General features: G+C 39.3%; 1 protein-coding gene across 4 annotated transcripts in view; it reads left to right on the top strand.

Moving 5' to 3' along the window:
* Positions 1-23,804, top strand: part of LOC117431610 (protein cramped-like) — an 81,934-nt gene that overhangs the window by 10,940 nt on the left and 47,190 nt on the right. For all 4 annotated transcript variants that reach the window (XM_034926925.2, XM_058996005.1, XM_058996006.1 and 1 more), the window contains 5 exons: positions 10,969-11,156; positions 11,905-12,058; positions 12,589-12,672; positions 14,201-14,249; positions 21,868-21,953. In XM_034926925.2, the coding sequence (XP_034782816.2) occupies positions 10,969-11,156; positions 11,905-12,058; positions 12,589-12,672; positions 14,201-14,249; positions 21,868-21,953 (561 nt within the window). The remainder of the gene's footprint in view (positions 1-10,968; positions 11,157-11,904; positions 12,059-12,588; positions 12,673-14,200; positions 14,250-21,867; positions 21,954-23,804) is intronic.

Here is a 23,804-nt window from a genome sequence, read left to right on the forward strand (position 1 = left end):
TCTTTTAAACCATTTTATAAATTATAAATGGTTCACTTCCCTCAGCACTTAAGGTAGCTGTGGTATTTGCTTATGATTGTAAGTCGCCCTGGATAAGGGCGTCTGCTAAGAAATAAATAATAATAATAATAATAATAATAATAATAATAATAATAAAGCCAATGCTTAAGAAACACAATTTGGATCCTAAAGTCATCAACAATAACTATAGGCCAATGTCCAACCTTAAATAGCTACATGTGTACATTTTAAAAAAAACTTTTCTTATATATAGAGTAAACCTTAGCTATGCGTGTGTGTATGTTTATGTATTTTACGCATAACTCAGTTAATATTTGTAATATTATATTGAAAACCCAGAACCTAATTGAAATACATTTTATTAACTCATTGGGTCTCATACAGACACTCCGATTGTTGTTTGGATGCGTATTAATAACTTTTGTTAATATACTTCTATGGGGAGGGAGGCGAAATTTGCCATGACACCACCAGCTCTATGAAGAATATTTAACATAATAAAAATGATCACGTAGTTGGCAGTAGGTTTGTAAAGCTATAGATTGACTTCATTATTTTTAATACAACTTTACGCTGTGAGACCGACAACGCAGCCCAGTGAAATGCCCACAAAACTAAATTATTTCTCTTTATCCAATCGCCATATAAGAAACCAAAACGTATTAAACAAGCGTCATCGCCGTTCTTCTGGGTAATGAAAAACCAATCCTTTAACCCATCCGCTCCGGTGAACATTCGACCTGTGAGGTCTGACTGACATAACGTGACTTTCCGCTTGTGTATCAGGACACATATCCACAGAGTACACTGACTGTACTATACTGTTCTAAACAGCTGTCTGCAAATTATTAAACGAGTAACGTTTTCACTCTGTGATGAAATATACCCTATGATTACCTAGTTTGAATGTAAAAAATAAGCTTTAAAATGTACTCAAATTCATTTTTCGTTGAAAGGTCTCCATAAGTGTAATTTAGTGATTACATGTGGTAGCCACAACCCTCAGGAACTAGGATCAGAAAGAATTTTATAAATACTGTATCTGTTTTTTATTTTACACCAAATCGTTTGGGTGCGTAATGTGAAGAAGTCTGTCATTGGATAGATCTGTCCAACATATTCTGTATAAAATATAGTTTTTCTTTCAGGTCGGTAAGCATTCTTGGTTATGTAACTCCGGTAATGCTGCGCTTTAAAATCATGGTATGTAAATCAAAACCGAAACCCAAGATACTGAAATGCTGCACCTGGTGCGTGGAGTCTGACGTAGTTTGAATCTTTTTAGTTTCATTATTATTTTTGTTTCGGCACAAAAATTAGATGGGCTCAGTTTGGGCAAGCACGTTTTCTTTATTTATTTCATGATGGGCTCAGTTTGGGCAAGCACGGTTTCTTTATTTAATTTCATGAAGCAAACATTATTATTAATCACTTATTGATTGTGTTCATTGTTTAATAAAAGCAAAATCCTAAAAGTTATATGAGGTGGCAAGTTGATTTTTAAGAAGGACAAGAAGGTTTTTTTTTTTTATCATTTTGTCCCTTGGAGAAGAATTATTATTATTATTTTTTTTTTTTTTAAATTGCACACCCCTGTATATATAAATAATTTATATAAACCCATGCCTTTGAGGTGATTTCAGTGGATTAGCCTCCTGCACCACCTAGTGGTCATGCAATGTTTAGTATGATTCTTTGTAAAAACAGTATCTCATCCTGAATAACTCGCAGTTTTCAATATTCTATGCTAAAGCATGGTGCTTGCAGAGGGTCCCATTTTATTAGGAATGGGATATTTGATTTAATGAAGCTGTGCACTGTAGTGTCTGCAAGTAACTTTACATTTCACAAAGCTAACAATAATTCCAGGAAATCTTCTCTTCATGTCTGTAGCGCTCACATTTTCCCTATTTTTTTCCCCCAAAATGTTTTGTAAAGAAATGCAAATGACTCTGGCACTGTTTTCCAGACTACTGTTCTGTTAAAGGACCGCAGCCAACACACATGGGTAGCTGGGAGTTTAGGTCCTTGTTGGAAAAACATGGAGCATTCTAAACGTTTGCTGTATATTAACTCAAACTCCCATAAGCCAGACCGATTGGCTCACCTTTGTGTACCAATCACTGCTTTTCATATTGCTGACTTGTTTTCAGTGTTAACTTGGTTCCTTCTTTCGACTTTAGGAAGTAACTGCAAGGAGCTTTCCTTCACTAGCAGCTTCAAATACATTTCCTTTAAACAATCAAACTGTACCATAATATATGTGTTTTTCATATAGTAAAATCTAAAACCTACAAAATGATGGCAATACAAAATAGGTAAGATCCACTGGCATGATTCTGTTTGCAGCATGTATTTTAGGATCCTGTCAGTCACACCATATTCACACCATGTTTCTTGATGCTGAATTTAACTTATTGGTCAGCAAGTTATGGAGAATCGTACCAGAACACCCAAAATATAACTTTACTGTTTACTACAAAGTGGGGCTGGAACGATAATATCGATAATCACGATCACTTTTTGCAGCGATATGCGTTGAAAAAAGTATTATTGATAATCATAATTATTGTCCGTGACCCAGTGAAGCAGGTAGCGGCTTTGAACTGTCTGGGAGGCGTAAAACATGGTCTGTGTGAGCACTGTGTACACTGGGAGGTTACAGTAAGTATTGAATTTAAACAGTATGCTTAGGCTTTTAACTGTCATGGTTTCATTTTGATAAGAAAGCATGACTGGTTTTTTAACAGAAAAACACAAATATTGTTTGTAAAATAAAAACCGCTAGCTCACTGTAAAATGACTGTAGAAAAGTGGAACTTCTGACTATTAAACCTTTTGACACAGGATTTTTTTTTTTACATAAATTAAATGTAATTGCAAAAAAACCCCAACAAAAACACTCAACCATATGGCAAACATGTAATATAGTCTAAACAACGTGTTGTTCTTTATTTTAAACTGCAGTAAAGACATGAGTACTATACTGCAGCCTATGCACCGCTCTAGTGAAAAAGGATAGTTGCATAAATAGAAGAGAGTTAACTTTTTTTTCATCAAAATTTAGTGGTCGCAAATTATTTTTATTGTTTTCTCCCCAATTTAGTAATGTACAGTTATTTTTAGGCTCAGCTCACCGCTACCACCCCTGCGCTGACTCGGGAGGGCAAAGACGAACACACGCTGTCCTCCCAAGCGTGTGCCGTCAGCCGCCCGCTTCTTTACACACTGCAGACTCACCATGCAGCCACTCAGAGCTACAGCGTTGGAGGACATCGCAGCCCTGGGCAGCTTATAGGCAAGCCCGCAGGCACCTGGCCAGACCACAGGGGTCATAAGAACATAAGAAAGTTTACAAACGAGAGGATGCCATTCAGCCCATCTTGCTCGTTTGGTTGTTAGTAGCTTATTGATCCCAGAATCTCATCAAGCAGCTTCTTGAAGGATCCCAGGGTGTCCGCTTCAACAACATTACTGGGGAGTTGGTTCCAGACCCTCACAATTCTCTTTGTAAAAAAGTGCCTCCTATTTTCTGTACTGAATGCCCCTTTATCTAATCTCCATTTGTGACCCCTGGTCCTTGTTTCTTTTTTCAGGTCAAAGAAGTCCCCTGGGTTGACATTTCAATACCTTTTAGGATTTTGAATGTTTGAATCAGATCGCTGCGTAGTCTTCTTTGTTCAAGACAGAATAGATTCAATTATTTTAGCCTGTCTGCAACCCGGGATAATTCTGGTTGCTCTTCTTTGCACTCTTTCTAGAGCAGCAATATCCTTTTTGTAACGAGGTGACCAGAACTGAACACAATATTCTAGGTGAGGTCTTACTAATGCATTGTAGAGTTTTAACATTACTTCCCTTGATTTAAATTCAACACTTCTCACAATATATCCGAGCATCTTGTTGGCCTTTTTTATAGCTTCCCCACATTGTCTAGATGAAGACATTTCTGAGTCAACATAAACTCTTAGGTCTTTTTCATAGTTCCCTTCTTCAATTTCAGTATCTCCCATATGATATTTATAATGCACGTTTTTATTGCCTGCATGCAATGCATTACACTTTTCTCTATTAAATTTCATTTGCCATGTGTCTGCCCAATTCTGAATGCTGTCTAGATCATTTTGAATGACCTTTGCTGCTGCAACAGTGTTTGCCATTCCTCCTATTTTTGTGTCGTCTGCAAATTTAACAAGTTTGCTTACTATACCAGAATCTAAATCATTAATGTAGATTAGGAATAGCAGAGGACCTAATACTGATCCCTGTGGTACACCACTGGTTACCTCACTCCATTTTGAGGTTTCTCCTCTAATCAGTACTTTCTGTTTTCTACATGTTAACCACTCCCTAATCCATGTGCATGCATTTCCTTGAACCCCTACTGCGTTCAGTTTGAGAATTAATCTTTTATGCGGGACTTTGTCAAAAGCTTTCTGGAAATCTAAATAAACCATGTCGTATGCTTTGCAGTTATCCATTTTCAATGTTGCATCCTCAAAAAAGTCAAGTAGGTTAGTTAGACACGATCTCCCTTTCCGAAAACCATGCTGACTGTCTCCCAGGATATTGTTACCATATAGGTCATTTTCCATTTTAGATCTTAGTATATTTGCTATTTTTTTTTCTTCATCTATGATTTTGCCATTTGTGTCTCTTAGACATTTAACCTCCTCTTTGAATGTTCTCTTGCTGTTATAATATTGGAAAAACATTTTGGAATTGGTTTTAGCCCCCTTAGCAATATTGATTTCTATCTCTCTCTTGGCCTTTCTAACTTCCTTTTTGACTTGTGTTTGCAGTTCCAAGTACTCTTTCTGTGTACTTTGTTTTTGGTCCCTTTTAAACACTCTGTAAAGTGCCTTTTTTCGCTGAATATTTTTTTAATTGATCTATTAAACCATTTTGGCCATTTTGTTTTAGATTTAGATTTGTCTACTTTTGGGATGTAATTGTTTTGTGCCTCTAGTACTACATTTAAAAAAAAACAGCCATCCTTTTTCTGTGGATGTTTTCTCTATTTTACTCCAATCTACTTCTGTTAGTCTCTGTTTCATACCTTCATAGTTTGCTTTTCTAAAATTGTAAACCTTAGCTTTAGTCATTACTTTTGGGGTTTTAAAAAATATTTTAAATGAGACCATGTTGTGGTCTGAGTTTGCCAATGGCTGTCTGACCTCTGTTTTAGTTATTCTGTCTTCATTATTTGAAAAGACTAAGTCAAGGCATGCCTCCCCTCTAGTCGGTGCCTTGACAAATTGCATTAGGAAGCAGTCATTTGTCATTTCCACCATTTCAATTTCGTCCGTTGTGCCCCCCATCGGGTTTTCCCATTTTATATGGTGTGCGGTGAGCCGATGGCACACTGGCCGACCTAACCCTCCCTCCCCAATTGAGCGCCGCCCCCTGGGAGCTCCCGTCCTCGGTTGGCAAAGGAATAGAAAAGAGTTAACTTTTAATGGCAGGATAGGTGGTTTATTTTATTAAACTGTCTGCTTACAAGCTGCTTACAAGCAGTGATGTGCAAAGTGTGTTCCTGATAGTATACAACTCTATATACAGAGACACCCAAACACATTTTATTTTTTAAAACCTAGTTCGATTCTCTTAATGGCAGATTCACCACACAAGTAAAGAAAACAAATGCTTCTAAGTAATGTTAGCAATTTTTTTCGTTATATTAATACATTTGGTGGCACTTTTTTTATAAAAGTAAATGTTCTTGAATTAACATGTTAAAATAAGAAAAACATCTATGTATTTTATAGGAAAACTATATAATTTATTAATATACAGTTTACAATAGGTGTATTTTTATACCCACGTTTGTTCTGGGCACCCACCAGAAATGTAAAAACTGGTATATACTGTCTAGTTTTTCTTCTTCTAAACTCAGTGACTTAAGCCCCTTTCACACTGGCATGATCTACCCAGGTAGGTTCCCGGTGTCATGCGGGTTGGCTATGAGATTTCACACTGCTTTTGATAAAGCAGGGTTGACCTGGGTGACAGACGCAAGTAAACAATACGCGTATCAATGCCCCGGAAGCAGTTTGTTGCTGATGCTTGCATCCAGGCTTCTCTGATTTGAACCATCGGCCCAAATATTGCTTAGAGCAAATGTTTCTTCATCCCTGCTGTAATCTGGCTCATGGTGTGTCTCAAGCAACAAAAATATGGTTAAACTGAATAAACAGAAACGTTCCTTGCGGAAGTGAAACTTTCACGCAGACGGGGCTGTTTGTTATTGTGTCGGCTCACGAATGGCAGTCAAGCATTTTGTCTCGCTCAACCCGGGTCAAAGCACATTGACCCACATCCTGAGGTGGGTCACTGGGACTCGGGTTAACTCGGGTATGACCCAGGTACATGGTTTCACACTACGTGGGATTGTAACCCCGGTCTGGACCCGGGTAGAAGTGCCAGTGTGAAAGGGGCTTTAGACTGATGGTTGTCATGCTACTCAAGTATAAATTTGAAAAATTACAAGAATTTAAAATATTTTATTTATTCGGCCAATAATCACGATCATTGTGATAATTTACAGACGATAATCGATAGCTATAAATGTGATTATCGTCCAACCCTACTACAAAATTATTTCATAACCTGCTGGTAATGATTGGTCAATGGCAGTGAACTTCCTGATAGACTGCAGGTTAGATTTTAAGACGTTCTCAATTGCAATGAACACAGTCATCTGCCCCCTAGAGGATTGTAAAACAGTCCAGTGATTCATCAGACTAACTAGTTTTATTTGAAAACGTACTGTAAAATGTGCCTATTTTCACATGACGTGTATGGTAATAATTTACACACAAATATAGAATTGACACATTTTAAGAAAACGCCTGAAATAGAGGTTTAGAAATGTAGTTGAAATGTGCAGCACTGGTCTTATTCTCCTGTCCCCTCCCCTAGTCGCCGCCATTTCCCACACAAAGTAGAAATGATCAGTGTAACCCTGAGGTCTGTGTGAAAGCTGGGGAAAGCAGAGCGTGTAGTCTAGTTTGTTTTACATAGCCTTGCCATAATTTAAGAACGAGAGGAGGCCATCCCGCTCTGCTGTGCTCGTCCGCTTCCTAGTGGCTGGCTGATCTCAAATCAAGTCAGGTCTTAAAGAATCCCAGTTATTCAGCATCAACGTGACTAGATAATCCATTCCATCCCCTCACCACTCTCTGTGTGAAGAAGTGTCTCCTTCCCTCTGTCCTAAGTCTTTCTCCACTTAATTTCCTGTGATTCTGGGCTGCGTTTTAAGTATTGGTTGAGTTTAGCTTTATCAACTCTTTTTGCAGAGTAGGAATCTTTAAAAAAATCCACTCTACACAATTCTCTCTCTTTTTTTTATTTTAAATTTAGTCGTCGCCAATTTTTTCACCCTGGGTTTCTCCCCAATTTAGTATGCCCAATTATTATCTGTATCCTCGGCTCACCGCTCGCAACCCCCCCGCCGACTCGGGAAACGGCGGCGGTGGCTGGAACACGTGTCCTCCGAAACGTGCTCCTGCCAAGCGGTCATTTTTCGCACTGCAGATCCACAGCAATGCCACCAGACCTATACTGCCGGAGGACAACATGGATCTGGCGGCTCCACTGCAGAACCACAGGCGCCCTATCGGCCACGGGTCGCTGGTGCACGGTGAGCCATGGATTCCCCTGCCGACCTAAGCCCTCCCTACCCAGGCAGCGCTCAGCCAATTGTACGCCGCCCCCTAGGAACTCCCGGTCACGGTCAGCTGTGACATAGCCTGGATTCGAACTTGCGATCTCCAGGCTATAGCGCACATCCTGCACTCCGTGCGGAGCACCTTTACTGGATGCGCCACTTGGGAGCCCACCAATTCTCTCTGTCTTATATCCTCTTTCGTAACTGGCCATGATGGTTGGCTATTGATGGCACCATATGAACATCAGACTGTGAAATTGCTCAGTGTAGGGCTTTCTAACATTGCTGACTGTGTCTAAACTTGTATTGTAACACTTGAAATGTATTCGCTTACGATTGTAAGTCGCCCTGGATAAGGGCGTCTGCTAAGAAATAAATAATAATAATTATAATAAACTGAGCTCAACTTTTTTTTTCTTAACTAGTAAACACAGTTGCGAAATTTAGAACTATTAAAGAAACTTGTTAAGTAATGACAATACATTGAGAAAGACTTGTAAAAATGTGTGTTACTTATTAAAGTGTTACAGAACCCCCTACAGTGTTTACAAGAAACTCATTATCTCTGTGTCCTGTGTTGTCCACATCACAGCCACATATTGTTTTTGTTATTTTTATTCATATGTCATAGTTGAATCTATTTTTTCCAACATTTACTTGAATGTTCTCCAGGCACAAAACAGTTACATCCCAAAAGTAGAAAAATCTAAATCTAAAACAAAATGGTTTAATACAGAGGTTCCCAAACTTCTTTTTTACCTGAGGCCCACCTGTTCAGCTGCATTAGGCACTGCGGCCCACTATCAGCACTCCTTGGGAAAATGTCAAATTAAAAACATTTTATATGTTTAAACCTGTAACATTATAAATAAACCTAATCTAAACTGTCCTTCATTCCTTTGAATAAATATTGTTAAAGATGGAAATCGCATAGAATATGCACTGAGTGAAAATAACATTTTTTTTAAACACTTTAATTTTAGTAAATAAAATTGCAAAAACGAAACAGACGTTGTTATCAAACCTTTAAATTGGGTACCTTTGTATAATTGAAAATTTTAGAAATGCAGTTATTTTTCTTGGTCATCAAACAAGAAAGAAGTGCATGTCTCTTATTATTCCCATTCATAAATACCTGAACAGGAATCACTTTTGAGTAAAACCAGTACAACGTGCACAAAAACATCTTAAATCCTAATTTCTGAATGCTGTGTGACTAAAACGTCCAGCCGTTACCTCTCACGCTGAACTGTCATGCATAAAAAACGAATGCGCACAATACAGAAGGAAACGAGAGCCTTGCATAAGTTACTTTTTTCGCCACTAGTCTGTACAACCAAATACAACTTGCAAAATCACATTCAGTTGGCTTGCATCACCCCCCCCCCCCCCCCAAAAAGAAATAATAATCTGAGCGCAGCTGCACCACTTAACAAAAAAGAAAACTTCATCCATCTGCAGCGAAATTTGAATTAGTCAAAAAATATATTATTATTTTCCAACAAAACATATTCTAGCGTTATTTTAAGATGACCGTGAACGAACCAGTTATCAATAAAATAGCAGTATATCCAAACATTTTAATATATCAATTACAGGTATGTAACAAGATTTATCAGTTTGATTAATAACTTGATTTAGTTAATATTGAAACATACATCAAAGTACTCCAATATTTCAAATTTTAATACTGTAGCTAATTAGTCACAAAAACGTATTCATCATAGGCATCAGTTGAATTTTTAAATGAATGTTATCAAGTACAAAAGTTAGTATGAAAACATTTCTACAAAAGAAAAAAAACAACAAAACATTCCAGCACCTCAAAGCTGAGCCTGCGGTACAAATGCATTCAAACTCCTGTAGCTGCCTTTTATGTTCTTTATACTTTGCAAAAAGTATTCTTTGGCAGCGGATTCGATATATTGTAATTGTATAAAATACATACTGTTGACATCTGCCAGCAGAGCGAACACATGACCTTAACACTGCCAGTTGTCAGATCTCTCGCTCTACATCCCGCCTACAGGTAGGCAATCTGTTAGCTCTGATTTGTTAATGTCTGCTTTGATTGACGGTCTGCCAATACCACCTTGCTACACTTTATTTGTGTGTGGCGGAGTGTCCCGCCCCTATGTATTTATTTATTATTATTTGTATTTGTTTGCGGCGCAGATAAAATCGCTGCGTCTTTTGTTATTGTTATTTATAATTTAAAACCCGTGAGGATGCGTGGCTGATCAGCTACTTATTATTTAACTAGCTGACAGTCACGCATCCTTACCAAACGCGTGCAGGTGTCCATGCTGCGGGAGTGGAGTGTACAGAGGAGAGTACGGGAGAGCACGGGAGCGAGCGAAAGAAAGAAAGAAAAACAATTGCTATATTTAAAAATATACTTGTTTCTGTTTGTTTGGCCATCGCGCCTTTTTGTTTTGTGTTTTGTTGTTTTGTTCAAATCTTTTGTTTTGTTGTATTTGGTTAATAAATACGCGGAGTGCCATAACGTTCAGTTTCACCCGCCCATCCATTGTTTTGGTTCAGTTACTTCCTGGTCCGTGACGTCACCACACCTCACCACTGCAAGCCATCCTGCCACACAGTTTGGGAACCCCTGGTTTAATAGATTTAATTTAAAAATATATATTCTGAGAAAAAAGGCACTTTTTACAGAACGTTTAAAAGGGACCAAGAACAACGTACACAGAAAGAGTACTTGAAACTGCAAACACAAATCACAAAGGAAGTTAGAAAGGCCAAGAGAGAGATAGAAAAGAACATTGCCAAGGAGGCTAAAACCACTTCCAATATTATAACAGCAAAAGAACATTCAAGGAGGAAGTAAAATGTCGTAAGAGATACAAATGGCAAAATCATAGATGAAGAGAAAAAAATAGTAAATATATTAAATGATTACGTTTCACAAGTTTTTACAAAGGAGGACACAGACAACATGCCCCACATGTCGACCTGTTCCTATCCAGTTTTAAATAACTTTAGCATAACAGAGGCAGAAGTGTTAAGGGACTAGGAGCTCTTAAAATAAAACATCCCTTGGGCCGGATGAAATCCTCCCAATAGTACTCAAAGAAATGAAAGAAGTTTTTTACAAACCGCTAACCAAGATCATGCAAATTTCAGAACTTCCCATTTGAGACCTATATAATGAATACAAAATCTAAATAACCAAAACAACCCTGTGTTAGAACAGTCTTCTATTCAGTGTCAGTATATTTGGTTTGTGTTCCAGTGACTGATGGGTGCTGTCTGTGTTGCAGGAGCTGAGAATGGGGCTGCGATCCTGGCAGGGTTTGGCCCTCCTGGGGTCTCAGTGGGAACCTCGAAGCCGGCTCCTCGGAGCCTGGGGTCCGCTGACAAGGAGGAGGGGAACAAGAAGAAGGTGCGACGGCAGTGGGAGTCTTGGAGTGCAGAGGACAAGAACTCCTTCTTCGAGGGGCTCTATGAGGTATTCATTATAAAATTAAAAGACGTTGTGTTTTTTGGAGCCATGCTATAATATTCAGCAAAGCATTTTTGAGAAGATGACCCAAACAAATGACATCTGTTCTAGTACTACTGCTTACTGAGGAAACGCTTCACTGTTAACTTTGTCAGTGGATCAAGTGATCCATTTAGACAGAGGTAAATAAACACTAAATAGTGTAGTGGAATAGTGATAGTGGCATTACTGTGGTGTGTTCTTCAAAAATAATGAAACTCCCTTGTTCAAATAATGCCCTTGACTTCCAATCTCAGGCTTTATTGGCTCAGGAGTTCCATTATTACCTTGTAACAAGCCACAGCAATGCCATTATCCCTTAATTATACAACAGCCTGCTCCCTATGGTTGTCTGTTGAGGTCAGATTTCTATTAGTACTCAATAATGGAATGGCCCATTTGGCCTGTTTATAATTGTCCGCTTCCTAGTAGTTGACTAATCTCAGACCTTGGTCAAGTTGGGTCTTAAAGGATCCCAGTGATTCAGCATCAACGACATGACTAGGTAGCTCATCCCATGCCCTCACCAATTGCTGTGTGAAGAAGTTTCTCCTCCCCACTGTCCTCGGTCCACTTTGGTTCTGTGCTGCACTTGATATTTGTGATCATTTGAAACTCTTACTGTATCAGTGAGAGTTTCAAATGATGCTTGTATTTTTTAAGATGGTGACTAACCTGTACTTCCCTTGTACTGCTCCTGTGTTCTTCCGTGCAGCATGGCAAGGATTTTGAAGCCATTCAGAATAACATTGCACTGAAGTACAAGAAGAAAGGCAAACCAGCCAGCATGGTCAAGAACAAGGAGCAGGTTCGACATTTCTACTACCGCACCTGGCACAAGATCTCAAAATACATCGACTTCAATAACGGTGAGAGAGAGGATTGGAATGGGCAGCCAGCACATCAAAAAATAATATCCAACGATATCTACCAGCTTTAAATTGTAGCTAACAAATGAAATTCCCCCTGCCATGCATTCACTATATAGGTCTCACTTGTGCATACTTCAATGGCTTGTAAATTACAAACCAAGTAGCATTCATGGAGGCTGTAGGACGGTTAGGTCATGCAATATTATACAATTATATTGCTGAATTGTTGTTAATGAGTGTTAAGACAATTTCAAGATTACACGCGCTTGCTTTTAGTAAATTTCAGAAGCTGAGTTTATCATTGGAATTCCAGTCAGCTTCTATTGTGACTAATGTGCGGGGACCAGGAAATAGCTGGAGATCTCATTAACCCTACATTGGACTTTCAGACAACACAGAATATCTGGAGTCACGTATTGAACTTCTACACAGTGTCACTTGCCATGCAATAAATTGCAATAAAAAACTGGATCTCAGATAAGATCTCTCTTAAGTGATATCAGTTTAAATGTGTCTCTTCTTGTCAGTGTTCTCTCGAGGGCTGAAGAAATCGTCTCAGGAGCTGTACGGATTGATCTGCTATGCAGAGCTCAGAAAGAAGATTGGGGGCTGTAAGTGGAGGGGCATTCATACCTCTGATTTGATGCATTCTTTCAAATTAATCAGATTTTATATGGTACTACAGTGCTTTATTTTACATCTTTTTACAGTTAAAATCTCCATACATTATCATATCCTCTACATTTTGCCAGTAATAAATCATTTCATATTTTGTTATGTGCTCTGTATGATTGTCGATTGTTTGTGCTTGATCCTCATTTGCCATGCTTACTAACTCTGTGAAAGGAAGGTGGGGAAGCACATTCCTGTTTGCTTTGTGCTCTGAAGCATATTGCAGAGAAGATTCCCACCTCCATAGTTAGCCTTCAACAGGCTTTTCAGAAGCAATTCTTGTTGGAATAGTTCATAATCATGGCTAATCATCTAAGCACAGTTCATACTAACAAGCATAATAAGAAATTAAACAGGAAGGAAATAAAAAATGTATGTGCTATAAGGTATTAAATACATAGTGCAAACCGTTTATCTGATATTCAGAGTGGAATAATTATTATTATTATTATTATTATTATTATTATTATTATTATTATTTCTGAAACATCTATATGCAGCATCTCATTTACTGGGTTGTCCTTTTCTTGTTTAGCTATTTGTTTTTTTGCTTGATGTGTCTTTATTTGCTTACTAGAAGCTAACCAGAAACAATGATTAGGCACCTGCTGTAGTCGCGTATCAAACGCATCTGCAATTTAATACTATTTTGGGGCAATCTTAATGACCATTGTCTTTAGACAATAGATAACAGCATATCTAAACCTTTTGCAATGACTTGATTATCACTCGTTCTATGAAATTACTAAGCAGGCAGGGGCACTTTAATTTGGGATTGTGGTCTGTGTTCAGGGACACTAATTTGGGATTGTGGTCTGTGTTCAGGGACACTAATTTGGGATTGTGGTCTGTGTTCAGGGACACTAATTTGGGATTGTGGTCTGTGTTCAGGGACACTAATTTGGGATTGTGGTCTGTGTTCAGGGACACTAATTTGGGATTGTGGTCTGTGTTCAGGGACACTAATTTGGGATTGTGGTCTGTGTTCAGGGACACTAATTTGGGATTGTGGTCTGTGTTCAGGGACACTAATTTGGGATTGTGGTCTGTGTTCAGGGACACTAATTTGGGATTGTGGTCTGTGTTCAGGGACACTAATTTGGGATTGTGGTCTGTGTTCAGGGACACTAATTTGGGATTGTGGTATGTGTTCAGGGACACTAATTTGGGATTGTGGTCTGTGTTCAGGGACACTAATTTGGGATTGTGGTATGTGTTCAAGGACACTAATTTGGGATTGTGGTCTGTGTTCAAGGACACTAACTTGGGATTGTGGTCTGTGTTCAAGGACACTTTAACTTGGGCTTGAGGTATGCATTCTCTGCTTGGAATGACTTCGAAATACGAGATAACATGTCCTGAACTGTGACAAATCCTACACAGTTATTGGTTCATTTATTCAGATGGAATTTCAAACCCTCCAACTGTATTTGCACAGGGACTAATACAATGTTGCTCTTTTTCCAGGTATGGATGATAAGAACGCAGTTAAACTCAATGAACTCATTCAGATTGGGTAAGTGGGGCAATAGCTTGCATGTGGATAGTCGGCTCTTGTTTAGTGTGTTGTAGGTGCAGCGCTACAGGAAGGTACTGTGAAGAACTACACAGATGAAGTAAATATCCTGTGTGGTTTGAAAACATCATTCCTCCACTGGGGATATAGTGGAGGCAGCCATACACTTATCCAATTGTCGTGAAACTTGGTATTATTTAGTCAATTGCAGAGTTAGTACAGAGCTACATACTAAGTTGCGTACTAGCTAGTAGGGGTGAGACCGAATAGTCGAACATTCGACTATTCGATAACGATGGCACCTATCGACAAGTTAATCCAACATTCGAAAGCTAAAAAAAAAAAAAAGTATATATTGAGTTTATTTTAAAGCCTGTACTGCTGATTGGCTCTGTGTAGCGGTAATGAAGATTGACTGGAGGGTGGGATTTGTTATTTCTTGTCTGTGATTGGCTAAACTAGAACGTACCTCGGCTAACGATGGCTTCCTCACAGAAAAGTTCAGCATGGAAATACTTCGACAAAGTAAATGAAAACACTGTTAAGTGTAAAATATGTGCAGTGCAATTAAACTACCACAAATCTACAACTGGTATGTTAACCCACCTAAAAGCCAAATACCCTTCTGCGACGCTAGCAACGACAGAAAAGGAAAGAGGACCACACAAACCGCCATTGCATCCTTTGCAGTGAGGCCTCGTCAGTGTGACAACGTACGTGCTGAAAAAACATCAGCCCTTATTGCTAATATGGTGGCAAAGGACATGCTTCCCATAAGTTTTGTTGAAGGTGAGGGCTTTCGGGAGTTGATGAAATTTGTGGAACCGGAATACACAGTCCCTGCACGAAAAACAATTACCACTCGACTCGAAAAAATGCATGCTGATTCAGCAGCTTCTGTCCGCAGAAACGTGTCAAAGGCTGAGAAGGTGGCGATTACTACAGATGCGTGGACTGCACTGAATACCGAGTCGTACGTCACAATAACCTGTCATTTCATAGAGGATTGGGAAATGAAAAGCGTAGTTCTACAGACTCGCGCCATGCCAGAGAGGCATACAGCAGAGAATCTCGCAGATGTGTTGAACACCGCTGTAGACCATTGGGGTTTACTGGGGAAAATCACTGCCTGTGTTCACGACAATGCCAGCAACATCATCTTGGCAAACTCGGAGTTTGTTGAATGGGACTCGAATTTGTGCTTTGCACACACTCTGCAGCTCGCCATCAACGATGGCTTTAAACTTGGTGCCATACATAATGTAGTTGGTGCGGCCAGCCGTCTTGTGTCGCATTTTCATCACAATGCAATAGCTACTCAGGCTCTGAAGTTGAAACAAAAACAACAAACTCTGCCTGAGCACTGTCTGGTGCATTATTGCCGGACCCGATGGAATTCAATCTATGACATGTTTGAGCACTTACAGGAACAGAGATGGGCAGTTGTCACAGTCCTGTCTGACAGGGTGTACACAAAGCATTCAGATGCCCGCACACTTGACCTGGCTGACGACAGTTGGGACGTTATCGAGGAGCTACTGCCAGTGTTACGCTCCTTGAAATGCGCTACAACTGCTTTGTGCGGTGAGTCGGAGGTATCGATCTCTATGATGTACCCTGTCACGTCCTCTGCTGTCCAAGCATCTGATTTCTACCACAGAAGAGTCCACAAAAGTCTCACAGTTTAAAACAACTGTATCCGAGTCACTTAAGCGCCACTTGGCACCCGAAGACACAGAAACAGCGCAGAAGGTGGCGCTCATCGCTTCATTTCTAGACCCCAGACACAAATACCTGAAGTTTACAGAGGATGCGGTCAGGAATGCAAAGATAAAGTTGGGGAATTACTTTCAAGTCTCCCGGAGAACACTGATATCGCAGAAGAGGAACCAGGTACATCAGAGGCAAGTGGACCACCCGCAAAGAAACAACGATCTGACAAGGATTCTGCTGTGGCTACTTTATTCGGAGATGAGTACTACACAGACGCCACAACCTCTCTGCAAACGGAACTGGAAAAGTACACACAAGATGAGTGCATTCCTCCCTATGAAGACCCTTTGGCATGGTGGAAGGTGAATGAAAACAGGTACAGGAAGTTATCACGGCTTGCGAAAGCCTACCTGTGCATCCCAGCAACTTCTGTACCAGCTGAGAGAGTTTTCTCGGCTGCGGGCCTGATAGTCAACAGACTGCGCACTCGTCTTCTCCCGGACCATGTGGACATGCTGATTTTTTTTAAACAAGAATAAGTGAACATGATAATAATAATGGACATTGATAGCCTAATTATTCCTAAAGTTTTTGTTAGGATTATTTTTTTTTGCTTCCATGGAAAGCTAGTGCGTTAATTCCACTCAGGTCTTTTTGTTCATTCATTTATTTATTAATGTTATTAAGCTAGCTACATACATAGCAAGCTATTGCCTATACAGGCTATTTATTTTTTATTCACTGGAACTCGAACGCACAGGTATGTTTCCGATTTGATTTAACGTAGACCGGTAGTCTATATGTTGAGTGTGGTTTGAAAACGTGGGAAAAGTAAATCGTTTAGTTAAGTGGATTGTATAAATTAGCTAGCTAGATAGTCTAATGCATTTTGTATTTCGCTGTTATGACCGGAAAACATTATTGCCACAAGGACGCTAATGTTAAGGCATTTGCCTCGCAGCTCACATTGCTAAACTATTATTGAATGAAAATTAAATTAATAATTGAATGCAAATTATACGGGAGACGCCCATATTTTATAAACAATTGTTACTTTTTTTTTTTTTAAATTGTCACAACCTTTATAATTCATTTGAAATTGTAATTAACGGAAAAGGCTGTGACAATATCGGTAAAATAAAATAACGCTTGCAAAATACGAGAGTCTCACACGAGAGTTGACAGGTGTGCTTATGTTATTGCTGCTGTTACTATGGCATTTCCGTATGTTTCCTAATAGGAAGGTATTTTTTACATAGCCTAATGTTTATTTAACAAAGTTGTTAAAGTTGTTGTGTTAGCTAAGTATTTTAAAATAAAGTTCAGAATTTATTGCAATTGCAATAATTGTGTCACATTGCATTATTCCGCATTTAATGTACGTCTCATTTTGAAAGACGGGGGGGGGGATGGTGCGGCGACTATTCGATTAGTCGACCTCAACAGCTGTGGAATTATCGATTAGTCAAAATATTTGTCATGCACATCCCTACTAGCTAGTACTGTACTATCTCGGGATCATCCCCAGCTGCGTACTAAGTTAGTACCAATTGCATTGAAAAAACAAGCGGAACAAAGTTGGAGACTAGCTGATCCCCAGCTTTAGTACGGTACTAAGGATCAAACGTTGTTGTTACCAAATAGGAACTGAAGGGGGCTCTGAATCATTCTTTCATTCATTCATGATCAGAACCGCTTCATCCTTTTACAGGGAGCCAGACACGGTGCAAGGCGGGATGGCTCTGAACATTTGAAATATTTGTACCAGTAATGCATGTGTTTTACAATATGAGCTAATAATCATTTTTACAATGTTACAAATAGGCCGACATTTATACATAAATATTAATTTATCTCTAACATATATTTATATGTCTGCACATAATAATTTATTTTTTTTATTTAAGATATATATGCATGGTAAAATACTCCATATCAGGGCACATGGACTGCCTATAAAATACTCAACCAAGTGCAATGCCATGAAATAAACTAGCAAAGCTGGTTTAATTTTGAATTCTGTTTTTGATTATAACATTAGCTTTATACATGATACAGACAGTTGCAGCTCGTGCGGTCCAGGCTGTTTTAAAGGGAGTAAAGGATAACTGTGGTCAACACACACGGACCACAAGTACAAAACAGGGAAGGGGTGGTATTCCGAAGAAGTATCATAGATAATCAAAAACACCCTGAGAAGAGCACTGTTTATTTTATTTTTCAATGTGCCCCTAGGTCCTACTACGTAAAATAACACTTAACTCACATTCTACCCACTGTGTCCCTACTCCTCAATATCCCTGCTCGCCCCTAAGAACCACCAGTGTTAAGAGTGCAGAATAAGAGGAAGAGACTTGCCTGGGCCAAAAAACACAGAAACTGGACGTTTGAGGAGTTGAAGTCGGTCTTATGGACCGATGACTCTGTCTACTTATTTGTCCTAAGTCTATCTTTACTTTGTTTCAAACTGTGCCCGCTGGTCAAAAAACGGGAATGGATCCGGGAATGGATCACTGGAGCTGGATCATGAGAAGGTGTTTTCCTAAGCGGATCTGGATCTGGCTCCACTGATCCGTAATGTTGATGCGATCCTGGAGCTGCACACACCTTAACTAGGGAAACTAACCAATAAGAAGTGAACATACGTGGCGCATAGTTTAAAGACCCTGGCTGCTGAGAGCACAGTGGTAAAGCAGCACTGCATTCATTAACAATGTAAACCCAGGCTACTGATCCAAAACACTTTATTTGTTGTCAACAAGAAAATGTTTTAAGTTTGGAACTCACTGTAGCTTGGTGTTATTTACTAATCATTACATTGAATACATGCAGTTTGTTTCATATTAAACTGAAATAGTAAATTTAAAATGGTATGGCAAACGACTTTTTGCTCACTTTGTTTATATATATATATATATATATATATATATATATATATATATAATATATAAAAATGTCGCCTTGTGCAAATAAATAGACATCAATAAAAACAAAATACTTTACCAAGCACGCTTTACACAATTCTACCAAATTAATCATGATCATATTGCTTATTTAAAATTATTTTGAGTGTTTTAAATACATCGCACAGAATCTCGCATCTCTGTTTATGTTTCATTACTGAAATCAGGAACCCGTTTGGAACTCACTGTGTAGATTGGTGTTGTTTACATTATCATATACACTGTGGTTTGAGGTTAAATGTCTAAGAGATACAAATGGCAAAATCATAGACGATGAGAAAAAAATAGCAAATATATTAAATTATTACTTTTCACAAGTTTTTACAAAGGAAGATACGGACAACATGCTGCACATGTCAACCTGTTCCTATCCTGTTTTAAATAACTTTAGCATAACCGGGGCAGAAGTGTTAAAGGGACTAGGAGCTCTTAAAATAAACAAATCCCCTGGGCTGGACGAGATCCTCCCAATAGTACTCAAAGAAATGAAAGAAGTTATTTACAAACCGCTAACCAAAGACCATGCAACAGTGTCTTGACACGGGTTGTACCGACAGACTGGAGAATTGCAAACGTAATGCCAATCCACAAAAAGGGAAACAAAACCGAACCAGGTAACTACAGACCAATAAGCCTGACTTCTATTATATGTAAACTTATGGAAACTATAATAAGATCTAAAATGGAAAATTACCTATATGGTAACAATATCCTGGGAGACAGTCAGCATGGTTTTAGGAAAGGGAGATTGTGTGTTTGTCTGCTTGATTTTTTTGAGGATGCAACATTGACAATGGATAATTGCAAAGCATATGACATGGTTTATTTAGATTTCCAGAAAGCTTTTGACAAAGTCCTGTGTAAAAGATTAATTCTCAAAATGAATGCAGTAGGGAGTCAAAGAAATTATTGCACATGGATTAGAGAGTGGTTAACATGTAGAAAAATAAAGTACTGATTAGAGGAGAAACCTCAAAATGGAGCGAGGTAACCAGTGGTGTACCACAGGAATCAGTATTAGGTCCTCTGCTATTCCTAATCTACATTAATGACTTAGATTCTGGTATAGTAAGCAAACTTGTTAAATTTGCAGACAACACAAAAATAGGAGGAGTGGCAAACACTGTTGCAGCAGCAAAGGTCATTCAAAATGATCTAACAGCATTCAGAACTGGGCAGACACATGGCAAATTACATTTAATAGAGAAAAGTGTAAGGTACTGTACGCAGGCAATAAAAATGTGCATTATAAATATCATATGGGAGATAATGAAATTGAAGAAGGAATATATGAAAAAGACCTAGGAGTTTATGTTGACTCAGAAATGTCTTCATCTAGACAATGTGGGGAAGCTATAAAAAAGGCCAACAAGATGCTCGGATATATTGTGAGAAGTGTTGAATTTAAATCAAGGGAAGTAATGTTAAAACTTTACAATGCATTAGTAAGACCTCATCTAGAATATTGTGTTCAGTTCTGGTCACCTCGTTACAAAAAGGATATTGCTGCTTTAGAAAGAGTGCAAAGAAGAGCGACCAGAATTATTCTGGTTTTAAAAGGCATGTCATTATTATTATTATTATTATTTATTTCTTAGCAGACGCCCTTATCCAGGGCGACTTACAATTGTTACAAGATATCACATTATTTTTACATACAGTTACCCATTTATACAGTTGGGTTTAGTACCTTGCTCAAGGGTACAGCAGCAGTGTCCTCCACTGGGGATTGAACCCACGACCCTCCGGTCAAGAGTCCAGAGCCCTAACCACTACTCCACACTGCTGCCCCAACTGTCATATGCAGACAGGCAAAATAATTGAATCTAGTCAGTCTTGAACAAAGAAGACTACGCGGCGATCTGATTCAAGCATTCAAAATTCTAAAAGGTATTGACAATGTCGACCTAAGGGACTTTTTCGACTTGAAAAAAGAAACAAGGACCAGGGGTCACAAGTGAAGATTAGATAAAGGAGCATTAAGAACAGAAATTAGGAGGCAATTTATTACACAGGGGATCGTGGGAATCTGGAACCAACTCCCCAGTAATGTTGTTGAAGCTGACACCCTGGGATCCTTCAAGAAGCTGCTTGAGTAGATTCTGGATCAATAATCTACTAACAACCAAACGAGCAAGATGGGCTGAATGGCCTACTCTCGTTTGTAAACTTTTTTTGTAGGCACCACAGAAAAACTGCTTTCTGTAACTTATGGTACCAGATGAAAGTAAATGCTTTCCATATGCTTTAAAAACTGCACTTAGTAAATTGAAATGCACAAGGGATACATTTAATTATTTAATTAGCTGTAATCTCAAGGACTTATTTAAAATGTGTATTTTATTAGGGGTGGATTGATTCATTGTGTATTGATGATTCAGGATTCTTTCCATATGTGATACAAGACCAAAAGCATAACATAACATTGCAGTTCACCAAGTGGTTCTTGTTGTTATTATTATTATTATTATTATTATTATTATTATTATTATTATTATTATTATTATTATTATTTATTTATTTCTTAGCAGACGCCCTTATCCAGGGCGACTTACAATCGTAAGCAAATACATTTCAAGTGTTACAATACAAGTAATAGTTCTTGTATATATACGTGTGTTGTGCAGTTGGTAGAATTCATACTCTCCCTATCAGATTTATTATTTTTTTACCTATAAAATAGTCCATCATTAAGTGATCATTTGATCTTATTGTGCATCATACAAGTAGCCCATCAGGACTATCTCATATTGCAATGATGTATCCCTACACCCCTAGTCTTTATATCTTACTCTTCTCTTTTTCTATCTCATATTGTGATGATGTATCCCTACACCCCTAGTCTTTATATTTTATTCTTCTCTTTTTCTAGCTCATATTGCAATGATGTATCCCTACACCCCTAGTCTTTATCTTACTCTTCTCTTTTTCTCTCTGTACAGGGCAACCACAGTCCGTTACAAGGGCAGGAATTTGAGGATTAAAGCCCCCATGTGTCGGGCACTCAAGAAGCTGTGTGACCCTGATGGTGCGTATACGGGTAGGAAGAAAGTGGGAGAGAGGGGGCTGTGCTGGTGCTAATGAAAGGGTACAATCTGGAAATCTTTCCTTTTTAAATAGAGGAAATGTCATGAATGTTTATATCTTCTATAAAATGCGATATCAGTAATAACACTGTAGCTCCCCGAACTCGGTAAACTAGTACCGTTTCCAAGGCAGTGTGGAGCTCGTCCCTTCTGTCAGGTGAGCTTGATTCTGTCTGTCAGGTGAGCTTGATTCTGTCTGTCAGGTGAGCTTGATTCTGTCTGTCAGGTGAGCTTGATTCTGTCTGTCAGGTGAGCTTGATGCTGTCAGATGAGCTTGATTCTGTCTGTCAGGTGAGCTTGATTCTGTCTGTCAGGTGAGCTTGATTCTGTCTGTCAGGTGAGCTTGATTCTGTCTGTCAGGTGAGCTTGATTCTGTCTGTCAGGTGAGCTTCGTTCCGTCTCTAGGGTGAGCTTGATTCTGTCTTGTCAGGTGAGCATGATTCCGTCTCTCAGGTGAGCTTGATTCCGTCTCTCAGGTGAGCTTGATTCCGTCTCTCAGGTGAGCATGATTCTGTCTGTCAGGTTAGCTTGATTCTGTCAGGTGTCAGGTGAGCATGATTCTGTCTTGTCAGGTGAGCATGATTCCGTCTCTCAGGTGAGCTTGATTCCGTCTCTCAGGTGAGCTTGATTCCGTCTCTCAGGTGAGCTTGATTCCGTCTCTCAGGTGAGCTTGATTCCGTCTCTCAGGTGAGCATGATTCTGTCTGTCAGGTTAGCTTGATTCTGTCGGGCACTCAAGAAGCTGTGTGACCCTGATGGTGCGTATACGGGTAGGAAGAAAGTGGGAGAGAGGGGGCTGTGCTGGTGCTAATGAAAGGGTACAATCTGGAAATCTTTCCTTTTTAAATAGAGGAAATGTCATGAATGTTTATATCTTCTATAAAATGCGATATCAGTAATAACACTGTAGCTCCCCGAACTCGGTAAACTAGTACCGTTTCCAAGGCAGTGTGGAGCTCGTCCCTTCTGTCAGGTGAGCTTGATTCTGTCTGTCAGGTGAGCTTGATTCTGTCTGTCAGGTGAGCTTGATTCTGTCTGTCAGGTGAGCTTGATTCTGTCTGTCAGGTGAGCTTGATGCTGTCAGATGAGCTTGATTCTGTCTGTCAGGTGAGTTTGATTCTGTCTGTCAGGTGAGCTTGATTCTGTCTGTCAGGTGAGCTTGATTCTGTCTGTCAGGTGAGCTTCGTTCCGTCTCTAGGGTGAGCTTGATTCTGTCTTGTCAGGTGAGCATGATTCCGTCTCTCAGGTGAGCTTGATTCCGTCTCTCAGGTGAGCTTGATTCCGTCTCTCAGGTGAGCATGATTCTGTCTGTCAGGTTAGCTTGATTCTGTCAGGTGTCAGGTGAGCATGATTCTGTCTTGTCAGGTGAGCATGATTCCGTCTCTCAGGTGAGCTTGATTCCGTCTCTCAGGTGAGCTTGATTCCGTCTCTCAGGTGAGCTTGATTCCGTCTCTCAGGTGAGCTTGATTCCGTCTCTCAGGTGAGCATGATTCTGTCTGTCAGGTTAGCTTGATTCTGTCAGGTGTCAGGTGAGCTTGATTCCGTCGGTCAGGTTAGCTTGATTCTGTCTGTCAGGTGAACTTGATTCTGTCTGTCAGGTGAACTTGATTCTGTCTGTCAGGTGAACTTGATTCTGTCTGTCAGGTGAGCTTGATGCTGTCAGGTGTCAGGTGAGCTTGATGCTGTCAGGTGTCAGGTGAGCTTGATTCTGTCTGTCAGGTGAGCTAGATTCTTTGTCAGGTGAGCTTGATTTTGTCAGGTGAGCTTGATGTAGAGAAATGCATTCAGACCTGT

This window comes from Acipenser ruthenus, chromosome 22 (genome assembly GCF_902713425.1).
Source record: "Acipenser ruthenus chromosome 22, fAciRut3.2 maternal haplotype, whole genome shotgun sequence".
NCBI lineage: Eukaryota > Metazoa > Chordata > Actinopteri > Acipenseriformes > Acipenseridae > Acipenser > Acipenser ruthenus.